This window comes from Polypterus senegalus, chromosome 14 (genome assembly GCF_016835505.1).
Source record: "Polypterus senegalus isolate Bchr_013 chromosome 14, ASM1683550v1, whole genome shotgun sequence".
Lineage (NCBI taxonomy): Eukaryota > Metazoa > Chordata > Cladistia > Polypteriformes > Polypteridae > Polypterus > Polypterus senegalus.
In genome coordinates, this window is record NC_053167.1 from 85,109,583 (window position 1) to 85,136,921 (window position 27,339).

General features: G+C 36.4%; 1 protein-coding gene across 3 annotated transcripts in view; it reads left to right on the forward strand.

Moving 5' to 3' along the window:
* Positions 1–27,339, forward strand: part of astn1 (astrotactin 1) — a 1,272,040-nt gene that overhangs the window by 886,998 nt on the left and 357,703 nt on the right. For all 3 annotated transcript variants that reach the window (XM_039734841.1, XM_039734842.1, XM_039734843.1), the window contains 2 exons: positions 482–586; positions 5,277–5,465. In XM_039734841.1, coding sequence (XP_039590775.1) covers positions 482–586; positions 5,277–5,465 — 294 coding nt within the window. The remainder of the gene's footprint in view (positions 1–481; positions 587–5,276; positions 5,466–27,339) is intronic.

Consider the following 27,339-nt stretch of genomic DNA (forward strand, 5'->3'; position numbering starts at 1 on the left):
GATTGGAATGTTATTTATAGCATTTTTCATCCATGTCATCCTTGGTGTTCCATAGCTGTTTTGCACCCACATGCTGCACCATTTTTTTTTTTTTATTGTTTTATTGTTCTTATTTTTTAAACTTAAACATTGATTCATTCCTTTTCTTGTATGTCTAAGTCTATTTTTGAATAAGCAAAAGCTGCTGACAATATCTCATACACTCTACTGTATGCTGTTCTCCATTTTATATATCATGATAAACTAATCTGGAAAAAAAAAACTTTATTTGTGAACTCTGCATATTTTTCAAGAAGGAATCTGAAAATGGGTTCCTTGTCAGACTTGTGAATAGTAGAATTTAATTGATTTATTTTACTTTCTTACTGTATGGTTTTCTGGGGCTTTGGTAAAGAACCAAGATGAAGAGCTCCTGTCCTCTAATTGACTAACTGATTAACTAATACAATTCATACTTTATTTTTTTTTTTGTTTTCCGCAGGTATGGTAAATTACAGTGAGGTGTCAGGATATCCGCTAGTTCAGCAGTGGAAGTTAAAATCTATTATGTATCATGTTAGACTCAGCCAATGGACTCTATCACAAGGTAAGCGCATATCACTGCAAATCTTTCATTCACGCGGCCAGACTTTTATAAAGAATGGCTCTTTGTGTTAATTAACACTTAAACCTTAAAATGATATTGGTTTATATGTATAAGAAACAGGTACAAAATGGAATGTTCATGTGAAAGCCCAGAAAAGAGCACTCGGCAGGGCACATTTCAGGCACTAAATATTAATTTGATGTGCCACAAACTTTGGCCTAATAAGCTGTCAGCATTCTGTAGCTTAATAATATTTCAGTAAAACCAAACTGCTGCCTTTTGACAGGCACTGTTGGTTCGCTATGTGTGATCATTCCTTATAGATATTTTATATTGTGTTGTGTCAGCTGCACCAATTACCATTGTCAGGGATGTCAGATAATGTGCTGCATGGGCAGTTCTACACTCCAAGAAGCTAAAATTAAAAACAGCAAACTTTCCTCACCCAAAGTGACTGAGCTCCACCTTTTCTCTCTTTGATAAATGCATGTTGTCATTTCAATTAGGATTTCTGATAGGAAAGTGCAAATGTTACCTCTGCTATTGTTTTCCAAGCATTAGGAGCTAGTTGGTTGAATTACTGAACTATTTCTTTATTGTACAAGTAATATATTTAAAAAGTAATAATGAATGTCACTTATATAGTGCCTTTCCCATGCTCCTTATGCATTGCTGCTAAAGTCTTAGGTAAGGATGATCTATTTATTGATACATAATATGTATTAATAATTAAACATCAAGTGTTAGCCTCTCAAAGAAGTTAACAGCACTTAACAGTCTTGAAATAAAAGGAGGTAGCACACACAGATGTCACAGATTCATAGTTTGAGTTCCAATACATCAACAAGAGCGGTCATTTTCAGAGCAAGTGTCCTTTTTTTCTGGGGGTCTAGCTATTTTCCCAGTTACCAAAATATGTAATAAAAAGTCAACTGGTGCGAGTGACCTCTTTCAGTTTGTGAGTATGCCCTGTTATCGTTGCCCAATCCTGGGGTGGTCCCTGCATTACATCAAAGATGCAAGAATAGCCTCTAAATGAATATACTCTACATTGTCAATGAAGTCATTTTAAGTGGTCTAGGAAACTGTTGCCGTTGTAAAATTACAGTTGAGATTTTTTAATCACTTAGAATGTTCAAGCATTTTCTTTTTAATTGAAGCTCTTCAGTATAACTGGTGAGAAAATTATATTTTAATCTAATGTTTTTAAGTTCTCTATTTGAATAAGTGGAATCAGTTCTTATCAGTCCTACTTCACATGAATGGGCCAGTAGGTGACTAATGAGTCTGCTACTTTAGAAAGTTTAAGATATTCACTATGAATTATTTAATGATGCTTATGTATGTTACAGAACTACAAATAATTGATGTAATTTTGGTTTTTCTTCTTGCAGTGCATTACATAAAGAAACCATAGATACATGGAATGAGTTAGCAATCAGTGCAGTAGACAGCAGAACTATGCGTAGGTGAATAAAAATGGATAAGCTACAAGGTGTGATCAAAAAATATGATGAATGTTTAAATAAAAAAATGATTACAGTAAAAGACACATTGCCATTAATCCCCCTCAAAATACTCCCCCTCACTTCAAACACACAGTTCTAGAAGTCCTCTTTCTTGAATGTCTTTAGTTGCATTGATGTGGCTGCCTCGATGTCCTTAATCAAGTGAAAACGTTTACCTTTCATGGTCATTTTGGCTTTGGGGTAGAGCCAGTAGTCGCACGGCACCAGATCCAGTGAATGTGGTGGGTGAGGACACACTGTAATGTTTTTATTTGACAGAAATTGCCGTACCAGAAGTGATGTGTAACACGGAGTGTTTTCGTGATGGAGGATGAAACCGTTTGCCCATTTCTCAGGTTGTTTTCTACACACATCGTTTTTTAAACACTCTGATAAGCTTTTATAATATTCAGAGTTCACTGTAGTGTTCCTGGGTACAAATTCAGCTCAATTCCAATTAGGACAAAAAATACAATCATCATCATCTTGATGTTGGATCTTGATTGACGTGGAGGACATCAAAGCAGCAACAACAGCGCAACTAAAAACACTCATGAAAGGGGACATTCAGAACTGCTTCAAAAAGTTCAAGAACGATGGGATAAGTGTGTTCGAAGCAAGAGGGAGTATTTTGTGGGGGATTAATGACAAGGCATCTTTTACTGTAATCATTTTTTTAATTCAACATTCATAGTATTTTTTGAGCACACCATGTATGTCAGGTTTAATTACCTTGTCAAAACTTTATAACTTTGTCAAATAACTCCAACCTATACCTAATGATAATCACATTGTAAAAATGCAACATTTTAAGAAACGTGAATGTTGTAAAAAAGAGGATTAACTTTTTAAAAACATTTTCTTTCAGTTTAAACTTCTGTATTCAATGATCAGCATGTGCACTTTGTGACAGTCAGTTGCATGCATGAGCAGTGTTATTACTCATTAAATCTCTGATAAAAGATCTCCTGCTGGTCTGTTCATATGTCACTAACAGTGATAACATCTATCCAGTGAAGTGATAACAAATTTTTTGGGTAATATTTTATTCTTTAGATTCATTTGCATTTAAAAACAGATTTTTCAGTGCTACACAGTACCATCCTACATTTTTATACATTCTTTTTAAATGTATACAGAATACTCTATGTTAAAGAATGAAGTTATCTTCAGTTAACCATTAATGTATTTAAGAATGTGTCTGAAGTTAAGAAATTTTAGAAGTTACATTTAAATAAAGCAGCTATGTATTTCAGCACAAATATTAAGGCTTCAGTTTTTTTGGTTTCAAGCATATTATTGATAAAACATTATATGAAGTGGATATGAACAGTAACATGAAATTCCCAACAGATTACTTCGCTGAAGACTATATTCATTCATTTTAAAATCTTCAGTGTACAATGAAAATGGAGGATGACAAAGATCTGCGGCAGATGTGTGTAGCTGCTTAAAAAGAGAAAGACATATCTTGAAAGATTTTATTATATTAGCCTGTTTGAGCCAGGTACAGGCGCCTGCACAGGACATCTAACAGTTCAGAAATGTGGGAGGTAATGGTGGGTAAACAGCATAGCATTACGGCATATTTCAGTAGTGGTTATTGAGAGGGCAGGTGTTTTTTTATTTGTTAAGGTTACAAAAAGTAATATGTTATGACCTTTTCATATATACTTTACGTGTTTGTTGAATACAGATCTGCCCCATTCTCAGTTTATATAGTTCTGATACTACATATAGCAAGGAATATATTGCATTGTACATTGGTATGGTCATATAGAGTCCTAGATGATCCTGTTTCCCCTTTTCATAGTCTTTATTGAATAGATCTTAACAAAATGTCACAAATCCCATACTTTTAGCCTTCGTGTGTTATACTACCTTTTATACCTTTGGTCTCAAGAAACAAGATAGAGGAATAAAACAAACAGGATAGAGAGTTGCACTTTTAACTAATTATTATGTAAAATAAATTTTATTATTAGTAGTGTCATACAAGCCAATAGAATGTGGCTTTACAAACCAAAACCATGCAACCTGATAATGCAAGATGTGCAGTTTCAGGTGACCCGTTAACTTATTATTGTATTCAATGTAGATGGTTTGACAATTAATTGATGGACAGATAGTGTTGTGCTTCATTTATGTTAATTAGTTTCTACTTTGTTTTTGATGTATTTGAAGAAATCTATTCCCTAATATGTGATGGTTCTGTATTTAATGAGTGGTATAATCTGTTCTTGTATATTGCCCTCAGAGTTTTTGTGGCTACCTGCCCCTGCACTTGGTGAAAAGCACTGTGCAAGAAAAAAGTAGTTTGTGCTGTTGTACTGATTTCTGATGTGGCAATGACAAGTTGGTCGTCTAGCTGTAGTTCTTTTTTGTGTATTGTATTTACCCCATTTTTGACACCCATTGCACGCCCAACCTACCTGGAAAGAGGTCTCTCTCTGAATTGCTTTTCCTAGAATTTCTTTCATTTTTTTCACTAAAAGAGTTTTTTTTTTTTTTTGGAGTTTTTTATCTTCTTAGGTAGTCAAGCCTCACGGGCTGTCAAAAAGCAGGGCATATTAAAGACCATTGAGGCTTTCCTTCTGTGATTTTGGACTATATAAGAAATAAATTGTTGCTGATATTGATTTTTCCTGGTCAGCTCATCATCTGCACAGGCCCAGGCAGCCTGTCTATCTCAATATGGCAGCTGAGACAGAATTGTCTTCTCTTAATGGAGGAATGGCAAGAGAGGAAATGTCTTTGTAAGTCTCCCTCCTTATTGTCCCCTTGTAGCTCCTGACAAACACACACGTTGCTGGATCATTCATCAATGGAATAGCTCAGGCACGGCTTGCCGCCTCAAGTCCAATTTTGTTTCTTGTCAACATTTTTCAAACAAAAACCAAAAACAGGAAATGTATTAAGTAATAAAAGTAGCCCACTCTGCCACAGCTGGACAGTAATTCAGTCATAAAAATTAGTGTTCCTAAAGCTTTGGGAGGAGAAAATCACAAGGACTTACTGAGAGAGTGCAGCTTCAAAAACACTTATGAAAATATTAAATATTAATCTCCACAACAATTTATTACATTTTTAAGAATGTGCTTATAATTAACATAGTCTGATTTCTTTACTCAAATAATATAACTTTAATTCAATTGTAAATTTTTTTTTCAAATATCTTACAGCTTTCAACACTGCAGTCCACTCTTTGGATGGGGCTACTCAACGAAGTGACTTTGTATCTGTCCTAAAAGAGTTTGGAAACCACTTCATACAAGAAGCAGTCTATGGATTTGAAGAGTCATGTGTTATCTGGTATCCCAATAAACAGGTCCAAAAACAGTTGTGGCTAGAATACCAAGACATCAGCAAAGGTACTGGTATTCTTCGGGGGTCTGACTTTTTCTTTAACTTTTTTTATATTTACTACTGCAGATGAAAAAATATTGTTTCTATTAAGAAAATGGAGATTGTATGGCACCATTGTAGCATTGGATCCATGTGTCAAAGATATGAAACAACAAGATTCCTTATTAGTATCATAGCAGCCATTATTTTTTTTTTCTCGGATGATATTACTTACATACCTTATGGAACACAAAATGCCATATTAAGCAGGGAAACTACTGACAGGAAATGCGAGGCAAGAAATGTTGAACACGTAACTAAAACTAATGACAAAATGTTGACATGAAGTGTATAATGAGTGAAACCTGAAGTCTAAATATCAAATAAACACTTTCACAAAAGGTACAAGTATAACAAAACAAGTGTAGTTTTATTCAAGAATATAATTGAAGAAAAAGAAATTGGATTAAGGTATGATGATGACACGTCTGCTTGGTTGGTGCAGAGGTAAGAACTGCTGTCTCATTATTAAGAGGTTGCGAGTTAGATTCTTGGTCCTTCTTGCAGTTACTGTTTTGAGTAGTGAGCTGCTCTTATTGTTACTATTATAGAACAGAAAACATTAGTATTGCACATGTAATTTATCAGCATGCTTGTATTTTTTGTGAAAGTGTTTATTTGATATTTGGACTTCAGTCTTCACACATTATACACTTAATATCAATATTTTGTCATCAGTACTATAACAAGAAAAAGGTTTCTGTTTTAGTTATGTGTTCAGCATTTCTTGCCTCACATTTTCTGTCATCCTACATTTACTCAGATCATTGTAGACATGGAACACACATGAAATGCATGTGTTCCAAAAAACAATATTTTATTTACCTTATATACAGTAATTCCAGACCTACCTCACACCAAGATAAACATACTTGAGGTGGGAGAAGTTTTTGTCCAACTTGAGCTGCGTTGGGGGGGCGGGGAGGATGGGATAGCAGGCTGCTTGCTCCCAGTGCTGATTGACACATTTGCAAAAACAAAGACGCTGATGAGGAGGTGCGTGGGAATTTAAGGTGGCCCGGCATTATGACTTTTTTCGTAGGCTCAGGGTTTCTAGTTTTAAGGCATGGCCTTTCATAGTTCCTGGAAGTTCATGTCATATGTGTTAGGGAGCAGAGTGTTTCTTGTGTTTACTATTCCTTTCGCCTTGCTTTGTGATTTCCTGGATTTTTTAACTTGTGTTCTGTTTTTCTTTTTTATCTTTGGTTTTCATATTAGGACTGTATTTCCTGAATTTTTGAACCTCTGGTCTGTTTTATGACCATAATATTTGGATACTGTATTGGGATTTTGTTGGATTGCCATGCATATTTGAGCAATTCCGTGTGCTCTACAGAACGTTGTGCAATAAACCTTTTGTTACTATAAAGATTTGGTCTCCAGTCACGGTTTTTGATGGTGTTTTCCCCCATCTAGTGGGGAACTTTTGAAAGTGATTTTGTACCTGTGCTTTTAGGACTTACCAGTTTCACGACACTGGGCAGCATTTGGGCCCAAGGCAGGGAACAACCTTGCACATTGTGCCAGTTCATCTCTGGACTTATTCACAAACAAACATAGACGAGTCAATCTTAACACACTAAGTAATCTAACATGTACATCTTTGAAAATGTAGGAAATCAACTGGAGTGCCTTGAAGAAAACCCTCATAGACGCTGGGAAAACATGTAGACTCCATGCGGGTAATATCTAGGTGTACAATTTAAACCACAATACCAGGGTCTGTGAGGTGGAAATGCTACTAAATGTGTCATCATGCCACCCTTATCTTTTTACATTTAGTGTAAATATATACTCTCTAAATAAATTATTAGGAACACTATACTAAAATTGGGCAGGTCCTCCTTTTCCTCTCAAAACTGCCTCAGCTATTCATAGCATCGATTCTACAATATGTAGAAAATATTCTTTTGAGATTCTGGTCCTTGTTAAATGACTACATCATGCAATTTCTGCAGATTTGTCAACTACATATTCATCCTTTTCTACCGCAACTCAAAGGTGTTCAAATGAATTCAAATTCGGTGATTGTGAATGCTGCTGAAGAACACTGATCTCAATATTGTGTTCATGAAACCAGTCTATGTTAAATTTTGCTTTGTGACATGATGAATCATGCCAGAAGTAGTCATCATACGATCAATAAATTGTAGCAGTGATGGAACGTCTTCAATACTCAAATAGGCTGTGACATTAAAAAATGATTGATTGGTATTAACAGACCCAGAATGTGCCAAGAATGCATTTCCCACACCATCACCAGCCTGTAGATTTTTGACGCAAGGCATGTTGTGTGCATGGTTTCTTGCTGATGGCATCATCTTCCAACCTTACCATCCATGTACCTCTGCAGAAACTGAGATTCATCAGACCAGGTTATGTGTTTCTAGTCTTCAACTATCCACATTTGGTGAGCCTATGCTTACTGCCTCAGCTTTATGTTCTTGGCTGACAGTAGTAGAAACCAAAGAGGTCTTCTGCTGTTGTACCCCATCCGCCTCAAAGATCAATGTGTTGTCCATTCTAACATGCTTTTCTGCTCATCCCAGTTACACAGAGTGGTAATTTGAGTTAACATACTCTTTCTGTCATCTCATTCTCCTCTGACCTCACTCCTTAACAACGTGTTCCCATCCACAGAACTGGTGCTTACTGGTTAAGTTTTTTTTTTCCGACCATTCTGAGTAAACTCTAGAGACTGTTGTCTGTGAAAAATCCCAAGAGAACAGCAGTTACAGAAATACTCAAACCAGCCCATCTGGCACCAACAATCTTGCTAGGGTGATCACATTTTCCCCGTTCTGGTGTTTTAATTGAACACAGCCTGAAACTCCTAGCTTGTATCTGTCTGATTTTATGCATTGCACTACTGTCACATGATTGTCTGATTAGATAATTACATGGATAAGCAGGTGTAGAAGTGTTCCTAATAATTTGCTCAATAAGTGTATGTCTCTGTGCTTTATCTATGCTACTTCTCTTTATACTCTGTTTTCCATGTGTTGTACTATTAACATTATCAATTGTATGTTGTAGTCAGATTGGTTTGAACAAGAGTCTTTTAAAGTATATGTTGCCTCTTTTGCGACTGTCTGATGTTCTATTAGTGTCTTAGAATGTTTTACATGCATTTGTCATTCAGTGAAACACATTCTAGAAATTCTATGCCTATTAAAACCAATTTAAAAGACGTTCATATTCAAACCCCGATTGCCTGTTAATTTAATGTTAATGGCCTGGTATTAGTAAACTTGGCCTGTTTCTCATTCGTAGATTCAGTTGTGTGTTAAGTACCCTTACACACTATGTTAACTTTTACTTCAGATGATTGATGATTCCCTTTTTTAATTAAAGCTCAAACACTTTCACACATAAACTTCCACTCCTCTTCATTGATAACTTAACACATTTATTTAAATTAAGCACAGAGAAACCTCCTGGGTAAAGCACCCTCAAGCATGCCAGGGTCACATACTTTGCAAAATGCGTATGAAGGATTAGGTAAACAACTTACAATGAATGAAATTGATTTATTAAACAATGCAAATGACTAAACTACTGAATTCTTAGATTTTTTTGAAATGTTAAGTAAAAATACCTTAAATATCTGTGTACAATAGACAAGTAGAATCTCTTCAAAGACCAAATGTAACATCAGGAAACTCTCATAAAAAAACCTTAACATGCTTTGGCAAATTTAATAAGAAGGACAAACAAAGCAGTTTTTTTTCATTCTATCTGTCAAATCTTTTTAGAATTGGTATGTACAGGATCAAAGCAACAGAGAAACAAAAAAGAGGTTTCAGTTTCCACCAGCTGTATGCTTTTTCTGTTTCATTTAAGCGAAAAAAAAAACTTGATTTTATCTATCAAAGTGAATAATTTAAAGTAGACATTGAACCGTTTGTAGGACAGTCTTTCTGTAAGATTATTGAAAATCTTTGGTGCTCATTTGATACATGCACAAATAAAATGGGCGGGTGAGGAGATTTTTTTTTTTTAACTGCAATATGTTTTTTAAGTGAATACATGGAATATAACACACTCTTCACCAGACCTTAGTTATCCTGAATAACATACTTCCTGGATTGGCTGGCCTACAATAAGGATTTTGCAAAATCATATTATTTTCTAAGCCCACTTAGTCTTAAGCAGGGTAACAGGGGGCTGAAGCCTATCCCAGAAATCATAGGGTATAAGTCAGGAATAATACCCTGGACAGGGTGCTAGTCCATCTCAGGGTGAGCACACATACGCACATGCATACACCACATGCACACCCCCACTGGGGCCACTTTACTGATGCCAATCCATCTATTCTGTCCCTCGACTGTAGGAGGAAACTGGAGTGCCTAGAGGAAACCCACGCTTACATGGGGAGAACATGCAAACTTCATGCAGTGAGGGCTCGGGCCATGAGCCCCGTTCTCCTTACTACAAGGTAGCAGCAGCGCTCCCCTGTGCCGCCCTAATAAGCATTCTCTTTTTTTTAAATATACTGTATTTAACTTCTTGTAGCAATCTTCTCAACCTCCCTCAACACTGGCAGAAACCTTAAAAAGAAATGAATGTGCAAAAATAAAACATTCTATGTGTGCTTCCCAAACACTTAAAGTTGTAAAACCTATACAGCTATGCCATTTAAATTTTCCAGTTATGCTGTGCTATCTGCAGTATGTGTATGACATCCCCACATAGCCCGTTCCCTTCCTGGTTCTACCTACCTGAACCTGCACCTTATTTAAGAAAAAAAAAAATAATCTTATTTGATAAATTGTAGTTTCAATCAAAAGTCATACTAATGCTCAAAAACGATCCTTTCTGTCATGATTTGTGTGTGTTTTTGTTATTTATCTTGTTACGAATAATAATTTTACAGACTTCTAAATAACATTTTATGAGTTTTTGCTTTTTACATGAGAAAATCTCATGGTAATCTTATCTGTCTTTTATGTTTTAATTTGGGTGCTGTTCATTTTATTTAATCTTATATAATGAAGGTATCTTTTTTTAATTCTATTCCTTTTTAGTTATTCTGTTTTGTATTCAGACTATAGTGTGTGTGTTTATATATTTATTTATTTAAAGAGCTTCTGTAAAAAGCCAAATTCTCTCTGGGGACAAATAAAGTTCTATCTATCTATCTATCTATCTATCTATCTATCTATCTATCTATCTATCTATCTATCTATCTATCTATCTATCTATCTATCTATCTATCTATCTATCTAGTGTTTATGGCTTATATAAGTACATTCTTAGACCACTAGATCTTCTGATCTACCTTTGGCCACAAGTATTTACTGACTTCATGTTCTAAATGGATGGGGTCTGTGCTGCATTGTCAGAATGTTATATCGGAAAAGCAGTTAACAAACTGATTAAGATCAGTTCCAGATTGTACATTGTGTATATTTATAGTACTTCTTACTGAATTAGGATACATACAGAATCATTTTCTATATTAGGACTGATCCTTTTAAAAAAATGATATATTAATACAGTATAACAGTAGCTTCTACTGAAAATGAAAATATTGCGATTAATCCTGCTGTCTGTGTGGAATTAGTAGATTCTCCAGCCTCTCAGCCTCTCAGTCTGTGTTTCCCTTTGGGTGCTTTAGATAGTGTCCTGCAACCCTAAACACAAATGTGTGATATAGTGCATTAACTAGAAGAACTAAACTGACCTGTTCTGAGTGTGGGTATATGTGAAAGCCTTACACCTCATGTAGCCATGATAGAAACAGACTTCCATGACTCTGAACTTAATAAAGCTGGCTTGAGAATATTATGTTATGTTATAACTATTTAAGTTTCTCAGGCTGCATATCCTTTGTTCAAAATTGTTTACAATTTAACCTGTAAATATTTATTTTTGGAATGTATATACATATATCTTTGTTCTTGTATACTTCGGTTCAAGTGCTTTAAACTGCTTTGCTAATAACATCAAGGCATTAAAGAATTAGGTGGATGACTTCAACATATTTAAAATGTTAATTTACTTAAGATAATATTTAAATCAGCAAATCACATATTTAAAAACTGCTGCGGAGTAAGTCAGTCTTAATATATTTACATTTATTTGCTTGGCAGACATTTTCATCAAAAGCAACTTACAAAAGATGTAAACATAAGTAACATTAGGCTAAGGACTGTTTATTCAGCAAATAAAATAGGACCGGTAGCAAAAGTTGATCGTCACATGTGAAAATAATAGTGAATAACTAATAATTTTACAAACATACATTGATAAAGCAAATAAACTTAATGAAACAATAAGTCAATTAACAGTACTGTATGAAAGATCACAGGGCATTTTCTTTTTCAATCAACCAATCAGACAGATATTCACAGAGCAGATTTTCAATTGCTTCCTAAATACATTGAGGGAGTCAGCAGTTCGGATGGAGGTGAGTATCTTCTTCTACCAACTCAGAACTATACTGGAAAAGAGTATGGATTCTGGTTTGATGCCATGTAGTGTCCCATGTATAGCACTTCACTGGTGTCTTCAATTACGCAAGTGCTGACTCATTGACTACTTTGTAGGCAAATATCAGGGATTTGAACTTAATGCATGCTGCTACAGGGAGCCAATGTAACAACTTGAAGAGAGGAGTAACATGTGCCTGTCTCAGCTGGATAAATTATATTACAGGCAAGAGGAAAGAGAGCAGTCCACCCAGCTCATCAAGGAAGTTCATGAGCAAACATGGAGGGTGTTAAATAACAATGTTCATGTTAATTGGAAAGGAGACAGTAATTGCATGGTACTCAAAAGTAGTGAAGTTGCATACATTACCTGGTGGGGTGAATCTCCTGCTCTTGGATGTGAGCATACCTGTCCCCCCACACACACTGGTAGAGCAGAAGGAGTGGGAGAGGTTGAAGGAAGAAGAGAGTGCTGTCAGTGTAACTGAATTTTCTGGTCGATTCCGTGTATCTCTCAGAGCCACCACTTGGAGACCCCTTTGATTGGCGAAAGCTGGAATAAAATCTGCTTTGTTGACCATAGACTGGCAGTTCCACAAGCCAAAGAAGAATATTTTCTTCAAATAATTTAGAGGTAAATAAATTGATTCAGATATTATTAATTTACTCCAGGCACAAGCAATAGCAGAAAACAGATAACAGGATCAAGTAAACCCATGTGTACTAATTGAATATAGCAGTCCTTACAGAAGACAGACAATGCATTCTAAGTGGTTGTGGCATTTTAAGTAGTATGCAGCTTTTTCAATGTAATGATTAATTACAGTGTTGAAATCATTAACAGCTACATGGGTATAATTTGCTTACAAGGTACCTTATATGAACATCTTTGTTATTTACCTTCTGAATTATATACACAGTAGTCAAACATTTTTTTAAATATTTGCAGCATTAGGAAGTCCTTCAGCACATGTGCATATTATAGATGGGCAATTTTCTGTAGGAATAACAGTTTAATTATTAATGGATTAAATTCGCAAATCTAAAATGACTTTTCAGTTGCTTACTTTTGTTCTACTGGAGTTGACTTTCTAGAATTAAAGATGAAAATGAAGCTAGTAATGAAAAACTATTTTTAAACACATTAGTTTAGGTAATGCAAAAAGGCATCTATTAGTCAATAACTATTGTGTAACAAGACCTTAAGAAACACTGGCAATCGGAAGGTTGCCAGTTCGAATCTCGTAAATGCCAGTAGGGACTCTGCTCTGTTGGGCCCTTGAGCAAGGCACTTAACCTGCAATTGCTGAGTGCTTTGAGTAGTGAGAAAAGCGCTATATAAATGCAAAGAATGAATCATTATTACTTCTTTGGGTCCTTATAAAACTTAAAAAACATCACTAAAGTGTCTGTTCATCTCTGCAATGTGACCTAGTTAACTTGGGAGGGGTCAGAGGGGGCTTACCTGAGACATATTCCTCTTGATATTCCATATATAGTACAAGAACTGTGAATTCTTCATATTAACAAGTGTCCTGGCCGGGATGCCCCAGTAACGGAAGGATGAGGGAAGGCAGCTTATCAGGCACACTGCCTCCTTCAGGACGATAGATGGCAGCTTCCTTGGACTGCAGCGGTACCGCAGATGCCTGCAGGGCACTATGGGATTTGGGACTTGGCAAACACAGCCCTTCTGGGTACCGTGGGAGCAGCCAGGAGATGCTGCTGGGAGACTGGGGAATCCCTACTGTTTACATAGCCATGAAGAAAAATACAATTCTCCATCTGACCCAGAAGTGCTGACAAGTCACGTGGGTGGAAGGACAGAAGCACTTCCGGGTCAAGGACTATATAAAGGACTGTTGGAGACCGAGCAAGTGAGCCAGAGTTGGCAGGTAGTAGGCCAGAGCTTGCTGGGAGGAGTGGAGGAGAAATTTGTGTGCTTTATTGTTATTATTTATTTACTTTTGTATGGTGGCTGTGGTACTTGGATAAATATTAACAAGAAGATTATGAATTAAACCTCTAACACTAATTTTACCATCATGTCAATATACAAAGTACAATATACTAATATACCTATCTACTAATGTTTTATAGGTGTTATGAAGACCAAAAGAAGCTTTTGTTACATAAGAGTAAATGAGTAATAGATACATTTTTGCAGTAAGTAAACTAAAGTGTTACTATGTTAATCAGCTCAATAAAATGTCTTACATCTGTCCCTTGGTCTTTGCAATTCTAAAAACCGTGTACCCAAAATTCACTTTTCAAATAAAAATAATAGATCTCTGAAGCTGCATCAAAAAAATTTTCAAAGAGACAGCCAGTGAAGCCATTTAATTTGCCTGCCAGACCATGGAGAGTGCGAAGCATGCCGCATTTGTGCCTCAGCTGTTCGGATCCCATCTCATAATCTTGTTGCTTAGTTGTACTATTGCTTTTTTCTATTATTTTTCCCCAACATTAAATGAAAAAATGTCCATGTCCAAAATATTCATTTTTTATGAATCTATATTGTTTATTGATATTGCAGTACATGTACTTTCCAATGTAGAACAAAAACGTAATTATTTGATATTCCATGTTATTGCTGAATACTACATACAAACATACACACTAATGAATTTATTAAAAATAGTTAGGTAATTGGTGGTTTAATGCTTTATATTATGGAGAAATCCTTGATAAACTGTTATGTGGGTATTTAAGAGTGTTTAAGTGACGTTTGTGGAAATTGACTGGGAGACTTGGGATCCACTGGGAATGTATTTTTATCTTTCCCGTTGAAAATAATGGAAGATATTGAAATTTGCGCTTCCACTATCAGACACATTGTCAGAAACAGATTGGATTCAGATAACAAGAGATAACTGCAGTCTTACAATGGATTCAGATAGCAAGAGATAACTGCAGTCTTACAAGCAAATATTTTATTTACATAATAGTTCCAATTAAGCAAAAGACGCCATATTGTTCATTTAGCTAGCCATTAAAAGAAACATGACCGAGTACCCTTTCAAAATGGAATTTGAGAGTCAATAATATTATATTTATTTTGTGTTAACAACAATGTAAATATTTCTTTAATGGCAGCCAACAGAACCTTTTCAGGACTAGGCAAGCGTCATACTTTCTTAAGATTACCACCCTCTTAAAAATAAAGTCACCAGACAAGTTCTTCGGAGTGATGCCTTATGGGAACTTGGTTTCCTAAAAAACCCTGCACATGAAGGTTCCAGAAAGATCCTTTATTTATTTAGATCAGTAATATGCTCAATAAATAACCATAAAGAGATAATTGCAGATTTATAAAATACCAGTGGGCTCCTGAGTTTACAAAGACTCTTGCTGTGTTACTGGTCTTAGACCGAGGAGAACCTGAGCCAGGAACAAATTGCTGTTGCTGTAGGGTGTAGCCAGAGCAGTATGGTGCCAAAAGCAGAAAAGAAGCAGGCAGCAGTTAGGTGTCTCTGACCATACTTCACTTCTGAACTTGCTGAGAGGCATATAACTGCTTCAATCTCTGTCTAGATTAACATGATGATTGGTTAAACAATGGTATACACCCTTTTTTTTTTAGGTAACAATAGTGCATACACATTTTTATTTCTTAAACATTAGACCAATGTCCCCAGAACATGTCGATTTTCAAAGCAGGTGAATGCAAACATTTTCTAAGGCAGCAGGCAGTTCTGTTATCACCCTACTGTACAGTATGTTGATGAGATACCAATTAAAGCAGTCTCGTCTCCAAAGCAGGTGACTCTTTTGTGAGACAGGTAAATATCTACATCCTATAGATTGCTACCAACAATAACCAGTAACAGAATAACTCAGGACATTTGCCTTTTCACTTATCCCAGTCTCAAACAAAGGGAGCCTATTGCCCCTTCATCTCTTGGCTTTTACATTTATTATTTTCATGCACGTTTTCCTAAAAGCAGCACACAGAAATGTCCTTTTCTTTAAAACACTAATTTATAGCCCATTATAGCTTCATACAATAACACAGGCTAAGCTTAGGTTTTCTTGATTTATTGTGCTAGGTAGAGTACTATACATTAAAGATTTATGTTTTATTCACATACTGGGGTCTTTTCAAAGCCCCAAGACCTCACTTCATTAGCAAAGAACCCTTCACAGAATGAAATGGTTCCTTGTCAAGCAATAGGTCTGCAAGAAGTCACACAAATCAGTAAAGTGCCATTTCAGAACTTTTATTTTTAACATTGTAGATAAATGGATGTTCATTATAAGAAAACAAACTAATGTCCAAAATATTTTATTATATTTACAAAAATATGTCACCTAAAATAATACATGCCCAGTTTGCTCAGTTGTACAAAAGCTTAATTACATACTTGTATGCAAATGTTTATAAGGTTTTGGCATGGTAGTATTGTCTTACTGCAGTAGAGAAAATAATAACATTAATATTTAGAATTCATATGCTTTATTCCTATATTTCATAAAGGGTGATTTTTCTAAATAATTTTGATGCATACATCAGGGTCCTTACAAATATCAAAGAGCACAGAAACTCCAATCCAATCAAATAAATACCAAAGGTGCTCATAAACATGTTACTAAAATGTTTTACTAGTGCACAAAAAATAACTCTTAAGATTGTAATAACCTAAAGGATTTCATTATTACGTCACCTCTGATACTTAAAAACAGTGAGCCAGATGAGTAAGCCTAGAATAACTTATGGCCCAATTAGACATAAACACATCATAGTGTTTATGGGTAAAATGATCAGTGTTTATAAGGTGATTAACTTCTAACATCAGATACAATGTAAAATGAGAATATATTAAAAGTGGAAAATCGTTGGGCACAGATGAGTTGGAGCTACAGTATATGCTAGTGCAATCAAAAATCAAACAGAAAATCAGTTGATTAATTTTTATTTTACATAGTGCCGTTAACAGCATTCAACACTACAAGGGGATACACAGAAAGAAAATCACAATATGGGATCAGTTTTAACAAGTGAACAGTACAATATGAGGAGATAAACTTCACATTGAAAAGAATGTGTACTACTAATAGACACCAGGACGGCATTGGAAGTATAACATAAGATTTTATATGATAACTGCCAAAACAAGCTATACACATCTACAAAAAACAAAATATACCAATAGTGATAAAGCTATAACTCAAGTATGCAGTAAAATGTTTTATAGCATTAGCTGTATTTTGTTGTAATATTGGCAGCTGAAATGTTGCAATATTATTCAATTTTTATAAGCTGTATGGTCATAGTTTCGGCTAGACTTATGCACAGGCGAACTTACGAGGTAGCACGTGGCCCTGGGATGTTAACATTATTGAAACATATGAAGAAATATTAGTTCTTATATTATGGTTGTTAGACTGGCTGATCTGAGTCTACCTTAATCCCTTTACCATTAACCCTAAGATAACTTTTCCACAGCTAGTTACATGTGCACCGTCATGCCCAAGCTAATTCATCTGCTACAAACAGCAGCTAGTGATGGAGGATGGCTGTTGGAACAGCGTCTCTGGCAGGCAACATCCAAATCCACTGAAGGCTGTCAGAGAGTAAAGCGTGTGAAAAGGAAACCAATTTATCATGTTGTAATAGTGAAGCATATGGAGATGATCATTTTACTCAAATGGAAGCTATGATGCACGACTGTGCATGGTATGACAAGAGTGTGTTGAACTCAGGTGGCAGATGGCTAAAATGCAAAGCTTCTCTTGCAGAACTTCATTCTATTTATGTGATGTTAGTTAACTGTGATTGTGACCGAGCCAAACTGACGAGCACAGCAACTGGCACAACACCACACAGCAAAACACAAATCCTGACAACATATTTGGTCTGATGTCAGTTATGACAAGCTGCTTGTTTTCTTTACACTTACATTAGTAGTAGGGTGTTGTACTGTGTTAGCCATTATGGATTGTGAGATTTTTTAACTCTTTTGAGACCCTTTCAAACAGGGCGGAACGCGATTGATGCTTCTATGGAGGGCTACTTGTCTGTCGCCCAATGAGTGATGCGGGGAGCACTATAATTTGGCCACTGACTGTGTGTAGTAGAGTGGCAGCTCCCGCTGCAATAAATAACCTTGCTGTTCTTGTTTCAAGTTGAATAAAGCTGATTTTTCTGAAATCCTTAGACTCAGCCTTGTCTTTTGGGTGCAAGGCAGCGACTCACGCATCATAGGATGAAATGAGAAGTCAAGCAAAATGACACCTTTTATTGGCTAACTAAAAAGATTACAGTATGCAAGCTTCCAAGGCAACTCAGACCCCTTCTTCAAACAAGATGAATTTGTAATTACAGAAAAAGGCTGTCTGGTCACTTTTTCAGGGATAAGACTACAGTATATTCCATGTACTTAATTGGGGAGCAAGGGGAATGAACACAAGTAAAGGGGCTTCAATGCTCAGGATAACAAGGACCCCATGTATGGGCTGAAGTTTATTGATTTATTTTGGCTCTTTCTTGATACACAAAAAAAAATCAAGGGTGAGTGCAATATCCTGGTATTGAAATGTTGTCTATTTCTGGTGATATTTTTTAACTTGTGACACTTCTTTTACCATTACATTTATTTATCATTATTTTTTTTCCACAAAGTGCACTTTGTTTAAAGAAATGTCTGTGGACTAATAGTTTGCACAATAAATTACTTGTTTCTGAACCAGTTGCATCTCTGTTTACACTTACCTTATTGCTCCACTGGCCCATTGGTTCTACTCACCACATCTCTCTAGTGTTTTGTTAAAAGCTTTTTGAGCCTGAGAACACCAAGCATGATCACAAGTACAAACAGATGTGGCCTGAACAATGATTCAAGTTCAGGACCTCCAACCCTTGCCTTAGTCAAAACTGAATGCAACTTTCAAACAGGTTGGGGAGCACGTATTGGTACAGCGCGTTGTTGCACCCACCACCCGACGAAACAGCTCTGGATCCTGGTTGGCAATCCCCCTAGGCAGACACGTGGTTTAGTCCCACCCTCCAGCTATTTGGGTCCTATGGACTTACGCTGATGCTCCTACACAATGCAGGTAATATGCCTCAATTGGGACTTCATGAGCAACCACTTGTTTGACACAAAGTCAAACCAGTGGTACCAAAGGATTCTCCAAAGATATAGTACTGAAGGATTCCCGTCTTCATCTCAGGTCACTGGATAACGTCCATGTCATGCAACCATATAACAAAACAGGAAGCACCAGGACTCTGAAGACTTGGACCTTCATCCTTTTGCATAGATATTGGGAGCACCACACACCCCTTTACAATAACCTCATGGTTTCCACTTAAGAATGAATTCAAATGCCTTACAGATCTTACAAGACAAGAATCCAAATTTAAATATATTGCATTTGAAATCAAAGATGAAAGAAAACAGGCAACACACAATTCGTTTTAGTGGCAGTGGCTTCTGCAAGTGTCGCTGGACTAGGCTTTGAAGAGAAAGAGTTGTAAGTATTAAAATAGTTAAACCATGAAATAAAACACTTTAGGGAGCAAGCAGAAGTGTTGTTTAGGAACAGGTTTAAGGTCAAAATACTGGGAAAAACCCAATGCTTTAAGCCATATATTGAAGTGAAAAGAAACAGAGCAGAAGGTTCAGAACCTAACAGCCTTTTCCTGTTTATTCACAAACCATAAAACTGTGTTTTATCCATAAATGTGGATGTCTTGAATATCATACCGCGTGTGTTGATGCAGTGACACAACCCTTACATGACTGGCAATAAACATGGCAACAACGAACAATACTTTTAATAATAATAACAATATATTATATTTATATAGCACCTTTCCCATGATCAAGGAGCTTACTTTTGTAGTAATAAAAATGTACCCCTGAAAATAGAGGTAAGGGATAGAAAATCAATTGTAAAATGGTGCCACAATAACATTATTTTATAACAACAAGAAGGACGTAATAAAAAAACAATCAAAATAAGTCAAAATTAATATATCACTATAAAATAAAAACAGATTTATGACAATGATCATAAAATTGTGCATGTCAGGTTAATTTACCGGGTGGATCAATGGATATACAGTCTGGGTGTGTTTGATCAGGCTCTTTTTATGGTTACCTCTATTGCCTCTCTTTTGCACATTCATTTGTGTAAAATGCATTAATTCTAGTTTCAGTCAAGTCTTTTTAAACTGCAAAAAACAGGCGTCTCATTTCAATTAATGGATATTTTGTGTTGTTCTGAGATGAGTATCTGTGTTACTTTAATGAGTGCTCGAATTTCATTGAAAAAGAAACCACCGGAGAGCCAAAAAATGGTTACCGATATGATTTATTCTTTCCTTGCTAAACATTTTATAATTGAATGTTGCTATGTTATGGATGAATTACTCTCAAATAAAAAAAGAAAGATTCATATTGTAATTTTTCGGTCAGCCATAAAGTTCTTAATTATCTTTCTCAGTATAGGAACAGAATTCTAATAATTGTGAATTTTCTATTAAGTAGCATGTTATGAATAGGGATAATTTAAAAATAATTAAAATGTGAGCCTGAAGAGTGTTGGACTTCTAGCCTGAGTAATTTACTGTGCTTTCAGTCTGGTAGAATTGTTCAGAAATGTGTTTAAATGAATTTTAAGAAAGTGTATAAAATAATTCAACAGACACAAGATCTTACATGTTTTAGATATGACATCTGTTATAATAAAACTTCAAGCATATTTTATCAGCTTTCCTTTTTAAACCAAATATCAGATATGCTTGCTATTTTCCACTAAGCCTGGATCGAAGGACAAAAAAATTATATTCATCCAATCAACTTTCATAGTTGTGACAAACCAAACACACTTGCTAGATAATACTATATGTATTAGGCAATAAGGGACAGTTTGCTGTTCATTCTCGAATTTCAAGTTTTCCTTCTTAAGTATAAATCAAATAAAAGTATGGCATTTATATAATTTCCTGTTTTCATTATTTTAAGACACATTTTCATCACCTACATGTGCAATATCTAAATTGGCATACCATTTAATTAAAAACGTAGGTAAAGATTATTTTAATTATAGAAAAACAAAATGGTTAGGGACACAATTTTTCGGCATGTCAGAAATAAAGTAGGCAAGATATGTGGATGGCAAGAGCAGCAGAGATGAAAGGGCTGAAAGACAAGACTGTGTGCAGAACACAGCCATTTGAGAATAGAAAGGAATTCATTAAAAAGACAGCGACCATTCATTGTTGGAGGAATGTGTAATCCTAGTTAGAGAACGAGCTTAGCTTCTTCCAGTTTTACCTGTAATGTGCCTTTGAAACCTTTGTTGAAAGAACACAATCAAAAAGATTGGTGGCTCTTTGAGGTATTTGATTCTGAACATGTTCCCTAAGGCAATCTGCTAGCTGCCTGTTTCACCTATGTAGATTGACAAATGATTTCTACAAGAAATACAATAAATATGGTTTTCAAAAATAAAGAAAGTCTGTTTTGTTATATTAAATTGTGTCCAGGGACCATAATAATTTAGATATATTGGTAAAAAAAATTCAATGGCACCTGTTACAACAGCGTCCAGAGCTCAACCTGGAATGGTGCTGTAGACAACAACTTTAATTATGTTAGATTGTCAACAGCAGGAGATCATGGGTGGATAATGCGAAAGGCTTCTATGGAACCATCAATCTGCAAAACAGGTGAATAGGCAGGACAAGTGAGATGAAGCTGTCAATCCTTGTATTCTTCTTCTTTAGGTGAATACTATGAGGTATGATTCTAATTTGCTCAAGGACTCTGCCCACAATATGAGAAGCATATCTTCTTTTGATTACAATATTCTGTATTTTGAATGGTTCATTTAGTAAGCTGGCTTTATCACAGCAGACAAGGGAAGTGTGAGGATGTATAAAAAAGTACAAAACAAGGAGGTTTTAATATACCGGAGACGGAAGGAGCTGTAGATGACATAGCCATGTGACTTAATGCGTTTATAATAGGCTGAGGTTTTAAAACCTGGGAAGTCTGTGGGGAGACTTATTTCAAGAAATGGTGATAAAAGTACTATTAAAATGTAAAGTATTAAAACTAAGGGCCAATTCAGCAATCCTGATAAGAGTGCTTGTGGGAGGGTCCTGAAGTGGACGTCTGTTAAAGGCATGTCTGAGTGCTATGAGGCATTCATCAGGGGGATGACAGCCTAGAATGAAATGGCATTCATAGTAAAGATGAAGCAATTGAAAAGCTGTCAAACAACTGGAGAGCATGTTTAGAGCATTTCTTATATGAAGGGAGACCTACTGTTAGTGGTCCGATTAAGCTGTGAAGGGAAAATGAAATTAAAGTTGTTGGAAGTTATTAAATGACTTATGAAGTTTTAGAAAAAGATATTACTGGGATATTTATTGGATTTAACAATAGAGTGGTTTGCATTGGATACAGTTCTTTGTAGCTAATGAAAGAGAAATTGTCAATATAACTGACAACAGGCAGTCATAAGAGTGTCCAATAATATGTATATATCTTTTTCCTGTAGATGACATTTTATATATATATATATATATATATATATATATATATATATATATACCCCATATATATCCATCCATCCATCTATTATCCAACCTGCTATATCCTAACTACAAGGTCATAGGGGTCTGCTGGAGCCAATCCCAGTCAGCACAGGGCATATGACAGGAAACAAACCCCGGGCAGGGCGCCAGTCCACCGTCCACACACTAGGGACAATTTGGAATCGGCAATGCACCTAACCTGCATGTCTTTGAACTGTGGGAGGAAACCGGAGTACCCGGAGGAAACCCACGCAGACACGTGGAGAACATGCAAACTCCATGCAGGGAGGACCCAGGAAGTAAAACCAGGTCTCCTTACTGCGAGACAGCAGCACTATGACTGCGCCATCATGCTGCCCTTATATATATATATATATATATTCAATGCATTCATAGTCTGAATCACAATCTGATTGTGTGGGTGGTTACCTACCAGGTAACGCTTGTGGTTGGTTAGCAAGTCGGCTAACGTCCGCCACGGTGCCCTCTTTCAGTTGCGAGAAGCAGATCATAGAATGGTTGAAATAGTTTTTACTGTCAAATAATGCAAAGAGTTTCGCCCTAATTCTGGGCTCATCAGGCATACACACTCACTGCACTCCCTCTCGGGAATCGAACCTCGGGCATCAGCGTCAGAGTCGAAGCCTCTTTACGTTGCACCACGGCGTGTGGTTCGTTTATTTCACCGTCTGTAGATCGGGGTAATTACATTCAATGCATTCGTAGTCTGAATCACAATCTGATTGTGTGGGTGGTTACCTACCAGGTAACGCTTGTGGTTGGTCAGCAAGTCAGGTAACGTCCGCCACGGTGCCCTCTTTCAGTTGTGAGAAGCAGATCACAGAATGATCATATATTAGTGTGTGTATGTACAGTATGTGTATATACAGTGGAACCTCGGTATACGTCCTTAATTCATTCCAGACCCTTTGACTTATACTAAACAGGACGTATACCAAACAAATTTTTCCCATAAGAAATAATGGGAAAATGATTAATCCGTGCAGACCCCCGTGACCCTGTATTCGGATTCAGCGGGTTAGAAACTGGATGGATGATTAATCCGTTCCCATGAAAAAAAAATCCCATTGCTTTTGGCATATTATACATTGATGGGGTTGTATAAAATGATTTAAACACTGCTTAATACTAAAATACATAAATACAAAAGCAATTAGATGAAATAAATGAAAATTTTACCTCACTTTACTTTTTAATAACATCTTTGTTTTTCACAATCGTAGATACCGTCGTTCTCGGCAAACGGTATGCAACAGCCATGTCCCAGATACGCATTCCACCTTCATACTTTTCAACAATCAATTCAAATTTACATGAAAAAAAACACAAAATCACGTTGTGACGATGCAGGTTTGCTGTATGCTTCCATCTGCTGCCAGGGAGCCCTTGAACCGTACACCGTCGGTAATGTACCTCACTGCTAACCTCACCGGTAACAAGAAAACAAGGGGATGGTGAAAAAGTGCAAAGTGCTTTTATTAAAACAATTAACAAAACAAGGTGTTCAAATTAAAGTGCAGTCTCCAAAGTTCCAATAAATAATCCATAAAATCAGAAGTGAAACGTGGAGGTTAAAAACAATAGAAAAAAGACTTTTTAAAAACAACAAGTTAAAATAGAGCAGGAAGCATTCTTTAAAAAACAAAAAAAAACAAGAAGAAGAAGCCCGGTGCCTTTTTACCTGGCAGCCCCCCTGCTTCCCAACAGGGGAGTCGCCCTACTTGCAGCTGACGTTAACTCTGCCTACTTCAGCTACTTCGCTCGCTCGCTCTCTCTCTCTCTCACTCACTCAACCTCCCGTCCGTTCTTTCTTTTTCCTCCCCTTCTAGCCGACTCGTGCTTCTGTTTATCAAGATAAGCAGCCCCAGGAACAATCCTGAATGCGGACGGTCCCTCACAAGTGCACTTTGGTGAGAAACGGCCACATCGCTAATCTCCCTGACAAGCTTCAGCCACATAACCACCACGCCCCCTCATTAAGCTGTGAGCGTGGTGATTATTTATTTTAAAGGTGGACTTTGACAGGAGCTGTGGACCCGCTATATCACACACGTGAAAGTTCACAGAGAGTTATAGCGCGGGTTGTTCACTAAATGCTAGCTGGTGCACTAACGCTGGTGGGCAGTCGTGGCTTTGTCTCGGGAGAGGTAAACAAGGTTAGCACGCGAGTCATATTCCAAACAAAGGTCGTATACCAAGCAAAATTTTCCGTGTCCAAACAGGACATATACCAAGTTGGACTTATTCCAAAGCAGACGTATACCGAGGTACCACTGTATACATATATATATATATATATATATATATATATATATATATATATATATATATATATATAACATACATACATACATAGTTAAACTTATCTCTAAACTCAGACTACATATTCTTCTTTTCCTTTTATCTTCTGTAATGACTACATTGGCATACAGCTAACTCTTGTCTTTTATCTCCTTCAACTCATATCTTTTTCAGCCTTTCTCTTTCCTCAGCTGTATTTACAATTACAATTATTGCCTTTATTGCTTTTTTTCATGCTGAAGCTGATGAGGACTATACGGGTAAAATGTTGTGTCTATTTTTATTTTTCAACCCTCTCCTTTCTTTTAATTTTACAGATATACAATGACTAAAGACTGCATTATACTTTTTCATTGAGCCCATGCCGCATCTGCACCATAGACCACGTAGCCTATGGCATATCTATGGCTTAGCCTGTAAAATATGACTACACGTCATGTCGACGCAAACCCTATACAGACCCTATTTCTCTGATTGGCTAGTTTGGTCACTATGTAGTCCATTAAGTACATTTCCATTTTGTCTTTCAGTTTAGAAATTGGTGAAAGTATGAAAACGTGGAAAAATGTGAGGGACAAAAACGTTTGCCTATGAAAGAAAATATGTAGCTAGAACAGCAGTGATCCTGGAGGGCAAAAACTGTCTGCATTTTAATAGATCATTTCATTTTCTTGCATGTTACAAACACAGCCAACTAATGTTCAGATATGTGCCTGCAGCGCAGAGTGATACAGAAGTATAAACCGTTTTCAACGGCATATAGTAGTATAAATCAGCCTTAAATCCTTAATGTTTAATCTACTAATAAGTTTTGAAGTGTCTGACACTTTTTTTCACAAATTCAAAGTCCTTTGCTTGTGCTAGTATGTGTGCTTGTGTCACTGAGCACTGTGCTATATACAGTATTCTATATAGTTTATCCTGCATGTTTAACTTAATTTTTCTTTTGAATATTCAAAGAAATTTAAAAATAAACTTTTGTAAAATTCACATTTGATAGACTGAAGCAGGGTTTCCCAAATGTTTTAAAGGCAATGCCCCCAAAATATTGTAACATCTGGTCAGGGTTCCCCACTAATATAAAGCCAATGCTGCAAAGTGCAACATAAACTTAGATCTTTGCTACTTCTAATAACAGTCAAATTGCATGATTTTGGATAATGGTAGACCCGTTAATCAAAGGAAATTCTTAACTACAGCAGACTGCATGCTCCGATATTGTGTGGTATCTCTAAGCCATCAATTCTCACTCTTTTTTACTTTGACATACCCCTTCCAGGAATGGAAATGTTTTAAAGTAACACCATTTTTTGTTTTAAATTAAGTACTGAACAACTAAAGGAGATATTACTTCAATCCCCTGCCAATGAAAGATTGGTGATAGAGTCCAAAATTTGCTTTTGAGTTGTATTCAGATTCTATGATGTTAAAAACATTGAGGAAAGTTAATTTTAGCATGGTATCTGTATTTATGTCTATGTGTGTCTATGAAAAATAGAAACTGATTTTAATTTTTGAAAATTACAATTTTTGTAGGAAAATGGTGTGCTTTTTTGCATTGTATCTCCTAGATAATTACATCCTATCAAAATTAGGACAGTTTAGAACAATTGGTGACTGTTATAACTTTTCTTTATGTACACCAAGTGCATTTAAAAAAAAATGCTTTTTAATTTAAGAACAGTGGTGTAATTTGATCTTTTTCTTCTTTCAGCTGCTCCCGTTAGGGGTTGCCACAGCGGATCATCTTTTTCCATATCTTCTTGTCTTCTGCATCTTGCTCTGTCACACCCATCACTTGCATGTCCTCTCTCACCACATCCAAAACCTTCTCTTAGGCCTTCCTCTTTTTCTCTTCACTGGCAGCTCTATCCTTAACATCATTTTCCCAATATACCCAGCGTCTCTCCTCTGCACATGTCAAAACCAATGCAATCTTGCCTCTCTGACTTTGCCTCTAAACCATCCAACCTGAGCTGACCATCTAATGTACTCATTTCTAATCCTATCTATCCTTGTCACACACAATGCAAATCTTAGCATTTTTAACTCTGCCACCTCCAGCTCTGTCGCATGCTTTCTGGTCAGTGCCACCATCACCAACCCTTATAACATAGCTGGTCTCATTATCATCCTGTAGACCTTCCCTTTCACTCTTGCTGATACCCGTCTGTCACAAATTATTCCTGACACTGTTTTCCACCCATTCTATCCTGCCTGCACACTCTTCTTCACCTTTCTTCCACAATCCCCGTTACTCTATACTGTTGATCCCAACTATTTAAACTCATCTACCTTCACCAACTCACCATGTCTTGTTCCTACTGACCTTCATTCCTCTCCTCTCTAGAGCATATCTCCACCTCTCCAAGGTCTCCTCAACCTGCGCCCTACACTTGCTACAGATCACAATGTCATCAGCAAGCATCATAGTCTATGGGGACTCCTGTCTAATCTCGTCTGTCAACCTGTCCATCACCATTGCAAATAAGAAAGGGCTCAGAGCTGATCCCTGATGTAATCCCACCT